General features: G+C 42.8%; 1 protein-coding gene across 3 annotated transcripts in view; it reads right to left on the bottom strand.

Annotated features, from left to right (window-relative positions):
* The window catches only part of LOC124622029 (RNA-binding protein 33-like), a 246,829-nt gene that overhangs the window by 67,627 nt on the left and 165,499 nt on the right, over positions 1-13,703 (bottom strand). For all 3 annotated transcript variants that reach the window (XM_047147585.1, XM_047147586.1, XM_047147587.1), the window contains exons 12-13: positions 8,844-9,171; positions 4,833-4,993 (exon numbers count right to left, since the gene is read on the bottom strand). In XM_047147585.1, coding sequence (XP_047003541.1) covers positions 4,833-4,993; positions 8,844-9,171 — 489 coding nt within the window. The remainder of the gene's footprint in view (positions 1-4,832; positions 4,994-8,843; positions 9,172-13,703) is intronic.

The following is a 13,703-nucleotide window of genomic DNA, read 5'->3' as shown; positions in this document are numbered from 1 at the left end:
AAAACATGATGTCAGGAGCATAAATCGTGGGCGGCTGATATGTGGAACCATGTCACATTATCTGACGAGTCAATGTTTTTGTCATTTCCAACACTAGGCCGGGTTTATATCTGGAGAATGTCAAAAAGAAGCCTACAATCCTGATTACTTGATTCCAACAATTAAGCATGGAGGTAGAACTGTGACATTATGGGCAGCCATATCATGGTATTCTGCAGATTACATCATTACTCTCATAGGCCATGTTACGACCAAGGATTATATGAACATTTTAGGTGATCAGGTGGACCCTATGATTCAAATGTTGTTCCCCAACAATGATGCTGTATTTCAGGACAATAATGCACCCACTCACATAGCCAGGACAGTACAATTGTGGTATGAGAAGCATGCAACTGAACTGCAGCGCCTTCCCTGGCCAGCACAGTCCCCAAACTTGAACATTATCGAACCCTCGTGGGCGGTATCGGAGCGCAGACTCCAGAGCAGATTTCTTTCTCTGTTGTTGCTATAGGAGGTAGAAGAGGTTCTGATTGAAGAGCAGCATAACATTCCACTGGGGGCTATACAATCATTATATGCCAATATTCCAAGAAGAATTGCAGCTGTACTGGGGGCAAATGGGAGTCGAACTCCTTATTAATAAATCATTCCCAAAAAAGTACAAATGTTCACATTATTTTGCCTATCCCCTATATATTGTTCAGGGGTTATATTTACTCCTATAATCACTTGCAATTTACCCAGGACTTGCCAGTATTATGTTGCCCAGAATCTTGTTTGTCTTTTAAATTTTCTGATTCTTGTGTGTGTGTGTGTGTGTGTGTGTGTGTGTGTGTGTGTGTGTGTCCATCCAACAACATTCACAAACACGCATACACCTGTGTGCACACACGGGTCCTCTCTTGCCACAATTCATTATGATGCCTACACATGTACAATCAATTTGTATCAGTTCCTATGGTTGCAACTATGCACATAATGGGTTTACAATGAATTGTGTGTTATCATAACTGTTGCTTACTAAATTACATTGAAATTATTCATTATTTGTTTGCATTTTGGCTTCAAGACTGGCAATAAAATCTGAAACTTGCTGCTCGTCCCTGCATCAACAACCAAGTGTCACTATCAGACAATAGATTGGCACTTACCATAAACAAGCCTCAAGAAGGTACAGACAGGCACAATTAAAAGGCAGTTATCCAAAGCTTTCGGCGACAGTCTTTATCGGAAAAAGAGACACACATATCATTCATTTAACCAGCCAGCACACTTCACACACACACATGATCACTAATTCCGGCAGCCCGTGCCACAATGCAACCATCACGCAGGATGGAAGCAGCAATATGGAGGATTGGGGAAGGGGAAGGATAGCAGTTTACAGGTGGGGCGGAGGCCGCAAGAGAGTGCAGGGACTAGAATACCAACATGGCAGTTTGATATTGTGTTGGCAGAGGGCAGCAAACAAAGAGGGTGGGAGATGAGAATGGGGATGAGCTGATAGGACACAGGGAGTGGAAATTGTTGGGTGGAGGGTCTGGGGACAGCATGTTACCACAGGCTGTATATCAGGTATGTTATCTATATCTGACACCTTCATGCAACCTACATTCTGCTTCCAAATTAGTCTCTTGTTATTTTGAGAACATGATTTCTTCTTGTCCTTAGTTATGTGGGCTTTTAAACCAGATTTTACTGACTGAGTATTAACATTTAAAAACTGAAATATTTGCCCTGTAATTCTGCATCACTGGAGTTGTGCTATATCAACATAGCTGTACAAAAAGGAATTGTACAAAATTCCAAATGAGAGAGCTAGTTTGCTTCAGTATAATGAAGCAAACTTTTAAATTTGCATCCTACATCTTCACAGAATAGCATGAATGGCCGTGAGTTTTCAGCCCTTGCCTTGATGAAGTTTATAACATTTACAGTGTCTGTCAAAACAATATGAAGAGTTTTGGGCATATCCTTGGAAGCTAATGATTGTCAGTGTATTATATAGTGCGTGCTTTGACAATCGGGAGCAACTTTGCTCACTTTTACTGCCAGTCCCATTAAGTGACCATACACTGCCTTGGCCCCATCTGTACGAATACCAACACATTTTAGCCAAGGAACACCTACATTTCACAAGTAATGGTAACCAATTTTGTAAAATAAAAACCCCTTTCTTCAATCTTCATGATAGTAAAAATACACAAAAACGAGTAACTGCATTATACTTGGAACAACTGTATTCTTGTACATTTGAAGAGCAAAGTATGTGCACCACTGGAGTTGTAACAACAACATTTCTTCAATATTGGAACACATCTTCAATTTTCCTTTTTACAGTTTTTGGTTAATGAAACTTTTTGTACTTCTTTGGCCATTTTACCCCCTCAAAAGCTGCTTAAACCATGTCTCTAGCCACAAGCAGTAGGAGACTCACCGATCATGTGAGGTTTTCCTCCCTTTCCAGTTCTTACACTAGCCAAATATGAGGCTTTTATGTAGTCACTACAGTGCTAATGCACGGAAGCTCCAAAGAAACTGGTATAGGCAAGCGTACTCAAATACAGAGATACGTAAACAGGCAGAATACTGCGCTACAGGAGGCAACGCCTATAAGACAACACATGTCCGGCACTGTTGTTAGATCGGAAACTACTGTTACAATGGCAGGTTATCAAGATTTAAGTGAGTTTGAATGTGGTGTTATAGTCGGTATACGAGCGATGGGGCGCAGAATCTCCAAGGTAGCAACGAAGTTGGGATTTTTCCGTACGACAATTTCATGTGTGTATTGTGAATATCAGGAATCCGGTAAAACATTAACTTTAAGACACTGCTGTGGCCAGAAAAAGATCCTGCAAGAATGGAACCAACAACGATTGAAAAGAATTGTTCAATATGACAGAAATGCAACCATTCCGCAAAATGCTGCAGACTTCAATGCTGGGTCATCAGCAAGTGTGAACATATGAACCATTCAACGTAACATTATCGATATGGGCTTTTGGAGCTGACTGCCCACTCGTGAACCCTTGATCACTGCATGAGACAAAGCTTTACGCCTCACCCGGGCCGTCAACACCAACACTGGACTGTTGATGACTGGAAACATGTTGCCTAGTCAGATGAGTCCTGTTTCAAATTGTGTTGAGCAGATGGACGTGTATGGGTATGGAGACAACCTCATGAATCCACAGACCCTGCATGTCAGCAGCAGACTGTTCAGGCTGGTGGAGGCTCTGTAATGTGTGGGGAGTGTGCAGTTAGAGTGAAACGGGACCCCTGATACGTCTAGATATGACTATGACAGATGACAACACGTAAGCATCCTGTCTGATCACCTGCATCCATTCATGTTCTATGTGCTGTCTGATGGACTTGGGCAATTCCAGCAGGACAATGCGACACCCCACATGTCCAGGATTGCTACAGAGTGCCTCCAGGAACACTCTTCTGAATTTTAACACTTCTGCTGCCCACTAAATTTCCCCAGATATGAGCGTTATTGAGCATATCTGGGATGCCTTGCAACGTGGTGTTCATGAGATATCGCCACCCCCTCATACTCTTACGTATTTATGGACAGCTCTGCAGTATTCATGGTGTCAGTTCCCTCCAGCACTACTCCAGACATTAGTTGACTTGATGGCAAGTTGTGTTGCGACACTTCTGTGTGCTACACAACATTAGGCAGGTGTACAAGTTTCTTTGGTTCTCCAGTGTAAACTCTGCCATGCACTTGGATTCTTTTTTTACAAGACATGGATTTATTTTGAACAAAGTCAACAGGTTTACCAACTTACTCAGACTACTTAGACCTCTGATGACATTTTAAAAATAAAAAAAAGATTTCAATGCTTTGATTTGAAAGTGTTTCAAGTATAGAATGCACTAGGGAATTGGGTTATCACTGGTTTCTATGTGGGCCTATACTATAAGGCCAAGTTGTAAGCAGCTTTCATCATACTCACAGTTAGGTGTAGGTTTAGGTTATTTAACTGCATCATTGGAGGTACAAAGAGCATCCGGGCTTAAAAATCACTTCATGCTTCACTTTAAACATAATCACATATAAGTAAAAAAATTAAGTCAAACTTCACATCACAGTTATAGTAGTCAAGAATAAGCTTGTTGAACTACACACACTCTGGTTCCACATGCAAGCTTTCTTCATATCACAATGCCATTTACTGTATGGCCCAATCAAGTGACAGTAACAGCAATAAACCATTTATCACGTAATGACTACTACTTTGCCACTAATAGGTACACCACATAAGTTGGCAGCAGCTGCAAAGTGACAAAGACAACTTCTGAATAACCACTGACCAGACCCAATCACAATATTGCCAACTTCAAAATAAGACCCATCATTCATGGCCAAGACAGTGACAAATAATGAAGGGAGCAGTGGGGAGGTACAATCGTCCTTCCTGTGTCCTGTGTATTCCCCAAAACAAACATTCTGTGGTATATCCATTTTCTTTAATGTTATACAGATCCTCCTTTTATTAATCTGATTTATCACTATCATTTTACTTTCAAAATACAGTAATGTATGAAAATAATTTTACTTATATCAGTAAATGTTTTGCTTGCTTGAACATGTACCACCTGAAATGTCCTTTCATACCACCACCTGGGAACCCCTCGCCTACTTGCTAGAACTTCAAAACTACTTTTCCATAAGGAGAAAGAGAGTATAGGAATTAAAATTTTCCTTTTATTCTGAATTACAGACAGCTGCATAAGAGTATTACACATCACACCCCCTTTCATTACTACTTATCACGTTTATGATACGCAATAAAGTGCATTAATTTACATACCTGTATGCCAGCAGTAGGAGTTACACCAACACGCGTAACAGCTGTACGCTTGCGAACTCCTGTTGGAGTAACCTGCGTTGACAATGGCTGTACCGGATTGCGATTGACAATTGTTGCAATGGCATTTCCCTTAGGAGGTTCAACATTGGACGGATCAACACCTGTTTTATAGTAAGAAAGAACTCAAAGTTAAGAATTTTTATCATGGAGTGTAATATCAATACTACTGTGTACAATTTTTTTTACTGTAGAACCACTGTCAAAGGTAAAAAACTGAATTTTGGTCATAAGGCCTTCATCACTATTAAATGACAAAATTTAAATTTTGGCATAGACTATACTTGACTTGTAAAATACCTGTCAGAATAAAAATTGATATAGTGAGATAAGATACTGAGATAAGATACCAAAACCTTTCCACTGCTAAAATATTATAGGCACACTGAGGGAAACATTTTTACACATAATGTCTCTTGTGCAACAGCTGCCACTGGAGTTGGATGAGCTCCCCACGAAATATTGCTCTCTCTAAATGAACACACGGCAAAATAAGCCGTGTTTCTTTGGATCTTTTATACTTCAAGTATTAACACTAGTCAAAAAGGACTTGAGACTGATGAGCAGTGCTGAAAGTTAAGTCAGAAATGAGTTTTGTAACCTATCTCTTTCATGGTTAGAATGAGCATTATGTGAGAGTAACTGTTTCGTTGCAGAGAGGTTAGTTTAGGAACTTTGCTTTGGACACTTTGATAGTTAGCCACTAGGATTTTAATATTCCCACTCCTCATCTTTTGATACACGAGCAGGTTCTCAGACAGTGGATTTCTATCCACCAATGTTTTAAGTTTTGCTGATGTAAATACTCCTATGTGCTTTCTACACACAATCTGCTGCCCAAAATGTCATTTAGAGTGTACAGTACAAGTCTGAAGTATGTAGGGCAACCCTACAAGTCTCCCTTGTCTAGCTCAGGAAGAGGAATCTACAAATGAGCTAACCATGGAACTGACAAATTCTCTGGTTTGGACCTTCAATGCAACTCCAGACCACAGGACCCTCACCGGTTCTCCTCATCGTGTTGCTAATCACAAATTGTGCTGAAAATCCATAAGAGTTTTGCTAATCTTTCACTGGTCCCTGGAGAGAACCACGATTAGTTTCAAGATCCCAGATGACAGACATCTTTGGTGTTATTGTTCCATCATCTTTTGGGTGCGTTCAGGACAGTAATATTTCTTCTTCCAATACTTTGACTGATAACCGTACAGCCACCATCAACATGAGTCAGAGATGATGGAATGTTCTATCCACAGGGAAAGATTCAAGAAGTACATCTTTGGTGCTGATGTGAGCAACAATCTGCCGAAGATCCTGAGATGGTGTTTTTCAGCTGGTGAACAGATTCATCCCATACTCTTATGACACGAGAAGAATCTTGACAGCTAGAAGTGCCTTGTCAGCTTTCAAATGCGACTCACAAACAGCTACAGCAAGACTGACTGAAAGGCATACATGGATCACACTGAGTGTTGCCATAGAAACATTAGCAAAATAGCATTAAGTGACTAGTCTTATCAACCATGCGAAACACCTGCGCAAAGCCCACTTTGACTGTCAAGGATCAACCACTGCCACACACAGTGTAGGATGTACACTGAGTGAATATTGGATTTCTTCACCTCCTGTGATGTTATTTCCCTAAAGTGGCCATCAAACACAGTGCTCAAGTAGACGCATCTTGAACATGATGGTGAGGCAACTGAGTGATGTTCCTCATAAACTGCAGGAATCTTTTGGCCCAGATAAGACTTTCCCTGTGAAACAGCATTATATCTGAGCAGGACTCACCAGGCACCACCAAATAATCACTGACTGTCAGACTGACATTTTTCTTGGATCACGTCAGCACATTCTAGTTCAGGAACACATCTGCAATAGTAGGTCACCCTGTCATTCTATCACCAGTGTAATTTGCAACAGCCATGTGAAGCCAGCTGACAGTTGCCAATGCAACTTTCAAATGTTCCCAGACAGCAGTCAACTAATCCATTAGGTTCCCATAACGGTCACAATCCTTAGCCATACAACAAAGAACCTAACCATATTTAGTGGTGGAAATTACGTACAAGCACAGCTCTTGCAAATAACTGACAAGTAAAGAAATTTAAGGCACCAAATGTAGCAAATAACTGATTACTATGACAACAATCAATTTTAGACAAAATAATTTAATTGTATAGATAAAAAACCTACTCACCAAGTGGCAGCAGAACACACACATAAAAGAAGGTTGTAATTAGGCAAGCTCTCAGAGCCAGAGGCTCCTCCTTCAGGTAAAACGGTTGAAGGGGAAGGAAGATGGGTGAAGGATAAAGGCTGAAGAGGTCTAGGGAAAGTGGTAGATTTCAGGAAAGACACCCAAAAAGATGGGTCAGGGGAGACGGGAAGACTTAACACACAGGATAAGAAGGAATGCCTCTGGCTCCGAAAGCTTGCCTAATTACAACGTTCTTTTATATGTGTGTTCTGCTGCTGCTTGGTTAGTAGATTTTTTTATCCATCCAATTAAATTCTTTGGTTAAAAAACTGATTACTGTCTATTTCCACACAAAGTATGGGAAAAAAAAAAACTAAATATAGTGAAGAAATGAAGTACCATTGTTGCTCAAAGAGTAGTCACTGGTAATTAGTGGCTACTGCTACAAAACTGGCACACTACTTCAAAGGGTGCAATAGGCGGAGAGGGGCACAAGAGGAGGATGGGGAGGGGGCAAATCAACAAATAGTGGACAGTAAAAACTGTTTGAGTCAAAGTGCCGAGCTTGAGTCAAAGTGGCGAGTTAAACAGGTAAGTGACAGAAAGCACAAAAACGAAGCTAATACTCTTAAATTTGTCAAAGACAACGTTAACTGACAGAAAATAAAAAAATGGAAAATCCAGGAAGGAATAATGACAATATTATGAAAAGGATAGTTGCCACTCACCATACATGCTGAGATGCAGATAGGCACAAAAAAAGGAGACTTCTTGTCAAACAAAGCTTTTGGCCAAACAGGCCTTCGTCAGAATTAGACATAGATGGATCACACTGAGTGTTGCCCCCCCCCCCCTCCCCCCCCCCCCCCCCCCCCCCCCACACACACACACACACACCTCACACAAACATGACAACAGTCTCTGGCTGCCATGGCCAGACTTGGCAGCTAGAGCCTGTGGTTATTATTCCATCCTGGAGTTTCCGTTGTTTGATTTTCTATGAGTTTATGTTGTCATTGAAAATTTTAAGAGTATTATTTTCGTTTTTATGCTTTGTCACGTAGCTATTTATGTTGCCACATTGACTCAACCAATTTTTACTGTCCACTGTAAAGTCTCGCCTTGGCAGATAGAGACTGTGGTCATGTGTGTGTGTGTGTGTGTGTGTGTGTGTGTGTGTGTGTGTGTGTGTGTGTTTTGTCTAATTCTGATGAAGGCCTTGTTGGCCGAAAGCTTGCTTTGACAGTCTTTTTGTTGTGTGAGTCAGCATCTCCACTGTATGTTGAGTGACAGCTATCCTTTTCATAATACTGTCATTAATTTGTAGAAATGTACTGAAGACATCTATATTTATGATATGCATGCGAGACAAGAACCACAACAAAATAATGTGATGTTTGGAAAGAATGATGTGATATTAAAGGAATAGTAATATTTACGTATTGCAGTTGTTTTTAGATATGAGAGTTTTACAAGGACTATGGATCAAATGCAAAAAAATTGTAAGTATGGAAAATGGTATTTCAAATATTTACACGAAAGACATAAAAAACTCGAATTGCTTTGGCTCATATAACAACTGAATTTTTACTGAAAAAATATAGAAACAATGTATCTCAGATCGTTATGAATTTTTTTGCATCAATTAACAGTGAGCCACTCAAAATAACAGTTCTATTTGTTTTAGTTGCTACACCTGATACTCCATTCTCAACTACTGCTAAAGCATTTCATAACATAAAACTGTATACAACCTCCAGTGAGTTTTTCAGTAACAGAACCAGTCTGATGCTGCTGCTGCTCTTGTCCTTGTTGCGGTTCTTGTTGCTGTTTCTTCAAAAGACGCTGTTTCTCCAATGCTGCCATCATGCGCCGTATTTCTTTCGCTTGAAGTACTTTCTCACGTAATCGTTTCTGCTCTTCGATTTTACGTCGATACTCCCGTGTTTCTTCATCTTCTTGATCTCCCTCTTCATTTGTTGTACTAGCAGTGGCTACTGTACTTGTTGCTGTGCTTTCTGCCTGTACTGGTAGTGTGTCTACGGTCTTCACTTCATGTAAGTTGCTCATGTCTGGCATGCGCTGGAACACAAAGTATAATGTCATAATAGGTAAAAACTGCAAATTGTGGTGAAATTTGTTTATGACACACAGAGAAATACGATTATTGTGAAACAGCTAAGATTTTACATCTAGATGGAAAATGCTGTGTGGAATACAAGCAGTGCAATAAATGAAGACATCAACTCCCAATACTCATATGTTGGAGGCATTGAGTAGTATCTAGGAACATAAACATCCTACATTTGCATTCTTCTTCATGGCACACACCCTTACGTAGCTACATTGTCCATATGTTGTGGTTTGATTGGACTGTGGGGTTGTTTACAGCAAAAGGTAAGGTGAAGTGAGCCAGAAAGAGGCATGATGAAGGGCGGGTACGGACCAAGACTGGGGTTGTGGGGGCGGGGGGTGTAGAATAAAATGCAGCAGTAGAGAAAACACTCTGGCACAAATAGGGTTTTTTATTATGATTCACATGTTAAAATAGGTGGGATAGGGATTGGGGGGGGGGGGGGGGGGAGTAGAGAGACTAAACTGCTTGGTAATCAGTACCTTTTTCCAAGGTCACACAGGTCTCGGATGAAAACCATACCCCAAATGAATCCCATCACTTACAATCTGATTGTCAATTCAGCAGCAGAAACACCTATCACTTAAAATCTGATTGTCGATTCAGCAGCAGAAACAATGTTCTGGATCACCTCATCCGATGAAGATCCAACAGAGGTAGCAGAGGCGAAAGCATCCCAGTCAGCCTTGGTAAGAGCCCAGATGGGCATCCAGGCGAGCAATGCCGGGGATGGCAGGTAGAGTGGAAAGTGGTCACTACCATACAAGTCATTGTGAGCTCTTCAGTGGATAGAAGGTAGAAGGCCAGAACTGCATACAGAGAGATCAATAGCCAAGTATGTGGCATGTGCCACACTGAAATGAGTGGGGGAACCTGTATATAGGATGCAAAGATTGGGTTGAGTTAGTAGTTCTTGACATCTTTACCACAGCCAGTAATCTTGGTGCCACCCTGCTAAGTGTTATGGGTGTTGAAATCACCCAAAAGCAAGAAAGGTGGAGGGAGTTGAGAAATTAGTGCAGCCAATACATGTTGTGGCACATCACCATCTGGAAGAAAGTAGATACTGCAGATGGTAATTTCCTGTGTTGTCCTCACTCTGCCAGTCATAGCTTCTACAGTTCTTTGAACGGGCACAAGTTTGCTACATACAGAGGTATGGAAAAATATGCATATTCCACCTGACTTCCTCTTAGAGACATTACATTTTTTGTAACATCCTTGATAGACAAGAAAGATGGGGGTCAGGATTGCTGGAAACCAGGTTTCCTGAAGGGCAACGCAGAAATCAGGTGTAATATTTAAGAGTTGTCGCAACTCAACCATGTGGTGGAAAAAAAAACCACTGCAATTCCACTGGAGGACATGCTTCCTCTAGTCTGGGAAGGCAAGAAGGGACCAAGGGTGCAGTTTACACCTCAGGGTCACCTACTGCCACTGGCTGAGTGCTTGTATCCATTTCCACTGCAGCTGAAGCATTGACAGGATCTAGGTTAATGGGGGATGCCAAAATCTCCACCGCGTCCTCAGGCGCGGAACTGGTAGGGAGTGGTAGTGTGCCGGCAACTGGAGTCTCTCAGTTCTTAACAGTCTTCTTCTTCGACTGTTTGCCCTCTTGTTGCTCTTGAGGCATTTGCTGGGAGGGCTTCTCTGAAGTAGCTTCATGTACGAAGACCATGAAGCCTTTTGATCAGCAGCTTCTGGCTGCTTCAGCCACTGGCTGGTGTCCACTTTTATATGGGGGGAGACCTTGGAAGGTAGAGTCCCTAGGGCCCTTTGTGAGAGGCTAGCCGAGGGGACTACCATCGCCAGGGAGGGTGACGTGGTCGTAGCTGCAGTGTAAAAGTTACCATCTTAACAGGTTTCAACTGCCTCTAAGTAAGTAATCTTGTCCAGGGTCTTTTACTCCATAATTTTCCTCTCCTTTTGGAGTACCACACAGTCCGGTGAGCAGGGGGAGCTGTGCTCTCCACTGTTGACACAGGCAGGACAAGGGGAACATGGAGTACTCAGATGCAGTGAATGTCTGCAGTCTCTACTTGTGACACTGGAAATGCACTGGCGCTACAAGTGCCCAAATTTCCAGCACTTAAAGCATCGTATAGTGGGAGGCATGTATGTTTTTACATCACATGGATAGGATGTGTGGCTGCTGTGTACGGACGCAGGAGGAGCTGACCACCATTCGCAAACAGCTGAACGTGCTGATGGCCACAGTCAGCCGTCTTCAGGATGCGGCTGGGCCACCCTCTCCCCAATTGGAGTGGTGGGTTCAACGGCGTTCGCGTCGCACGAGGTGGAGGGTCAATGTGGAGGCTGGCTGTGTGGCATCGCCCGCTCTGCTGCCTGTGAGTGGACACGTGGCCGCTCCTTCAGCAAGATCCGAGCAGGCACATGGGGGGGGGGGGGGGGGGGGGGGGTGTTCATTAGTGATTGGGAGCTCCAACATTGGGTGGGTGGTGGAGCCCCTTAGGGAAATAGCAGAAAGGTCTGGGAAGAAAGCCAGTGTTCATTCTGTCTGCTTGCCAAGGGATCTCACCCAAGATGTGCAGGAGGCCCTGCCGGCAGCGATAGAGAGCACTGGGTGCACTGACTGCTAATTGTTGCTCATGTCAGCACCAATGACTCCTGCCATCTGGGTTCAGAGGTCATCCTCACTTCATACAGACAGTTGGTGGAGTGAAGGCAGAAAGCCTTGCTCACGAGGTGGAATCTGAGCTAACTATTCGTAGTGTTGTTCCCAGAACTGATCGCAGTCCACTGGTCTGGAGCTGAGTGGAAGGCTTAAACCAGAGGCTCAGACGATTCTGCGGAGATCTGGGTGCAAATTTCTTGACCTCCACTATTGGGTGGAGAAATGTAGGGTCCCCCTGAATAGGTCAGGCGTGCACTGTATGCAGGAAGTGGCTACAAGGGTAGCGCAGTACGTTTGGAGTGCACATGTGGGTTTTTTAGGTTAGAGAATTCCCTCCCTAGGCTCCACAAGACGCCTCCTGATATGCGACAGGGTAGCAGTAGGTAATACGCTACAGGGAATGACAATATTAATGTGGTAATAGTAAACTGCAGGACCATCTATAGAAAGGTCCCAGAACTTCTCTCATTAATAAATGGTCACAATACCCACATGGTACTAGTGACGGAATGTTGGCTGAAACCAGATGTTAACAGTAATGAAATTCTAAACTAAGACTGGAATGTATACCGCAGGCACAGGCTGGACAGTGAAGGGAGAGGCATGTTTATAGCAATAAAAAATGCAATAGTATCGAAGGAAACTGACGGAGATGCGAAATGTGAAATAATTTGGGTGAAGGCCACGGTTAAAGCAGGCTACATCTACATCTACATTTATACTCCGCAAGCCACCCAACGGTGTGTGGCGGAGGGCACTTTCGTGCCACTGTCATTACCTCCCTTTCCTGTTCCAGTCGCGTATGGTTCGCGGAAAGAACGACTGTCTGAAAGCCACCGTGCGCGCTCTAATCTCTCTAATTTTACATTTGTGATCTCCTCGGGAGGTATAAGTAGGGGGAAGCAATATATTCGATACCTCATCCAGAAACGCACCCTCTCGAAACCTGGCGAGCAAGCTACACCGCGATGCAGAGCGCCTCTCTTGCAGAGTCTGCCACTTGAGTTTATTAAACATCTCCGTAACGCTATCACGGTTACCAAATAACCTTGTGACGAGACGCGCCGCTCTTCTTTGGATCTTCTCTATCTCCTCCGTCAACCCGACCTGGTACGGATCCCACACTTTAGTATTTCAGCGTACGCGTGTCATCCTCTGTTTCAATGCCATCATCATCCCAGAGCGTCTGGATATGCTATTTCGAGCCACTTACTGATTTAACGTAAGACCAGAACTTCCGAGGATTTTCTGTCAAGTCGGTACATAGAATTTTACTTTCGAATTCACTGAACGCTTCACGCATAGCCCTCCTTACGCTAACTCTGACATCGTTTAGCTTCTGTTTGTCTGAGAGGTTTTGGCTGCGTTTAAACTTGGAGTGAAGCTCTCTTTGCTTTCGCAGTAGTTTCCTAACTTTGTTGTTATACCACGATGGGTTTTTCCCGTCCCTCACAGTTTTACTCGGCACGTACCTGTCTAAAACGCATTTTACGATTGCCTTGAACTTTTTCCATAAACACTCAACATTGTCAGTGTCGGAACAGAAATTTTCATTTTGATCTGTTAGGTAGTCTGAAATCTGCCTTCTATTACTCTTGCTAAACAGATAAACCTTCCTCCCTTTTTTTATATTCCTATTAACTTCCATATTCAGGGATGCTGCAACGGCCTTATGATCACTGATTCCCTGTTCTGCACATACAGAGTCGAAAAGTTCGGGTCTGTTTGTTATCAGTAGGTCCAAGATGTTATCTCCACGAGTCGGTTCTCTGTTTAATTGCTCGAGGTAATTTTCGGATAGTGCACTCAGTATAATGTCACTCGATGCTCTGTCCCTACCACCCG

Source organism: Schistocerca americana, chromosome 7 (assembly GCF_021461395.2).
Source record: "Schistocerca americana isolate TAMUIC-IGC-003095 chromosome 7, iqSchAmer2.1, whole genome shotgun sequence".
NCBI lineage: Eukaryota > Metazoa > Arthropoda > Insecta > Orthoptera > Acrididae > Schistocerca > Schistocerca americana.
Note: the sequence above shows the minus strand (reverse complement) of the source record. Positions and strands in the feature narration are given on the sequence as shown.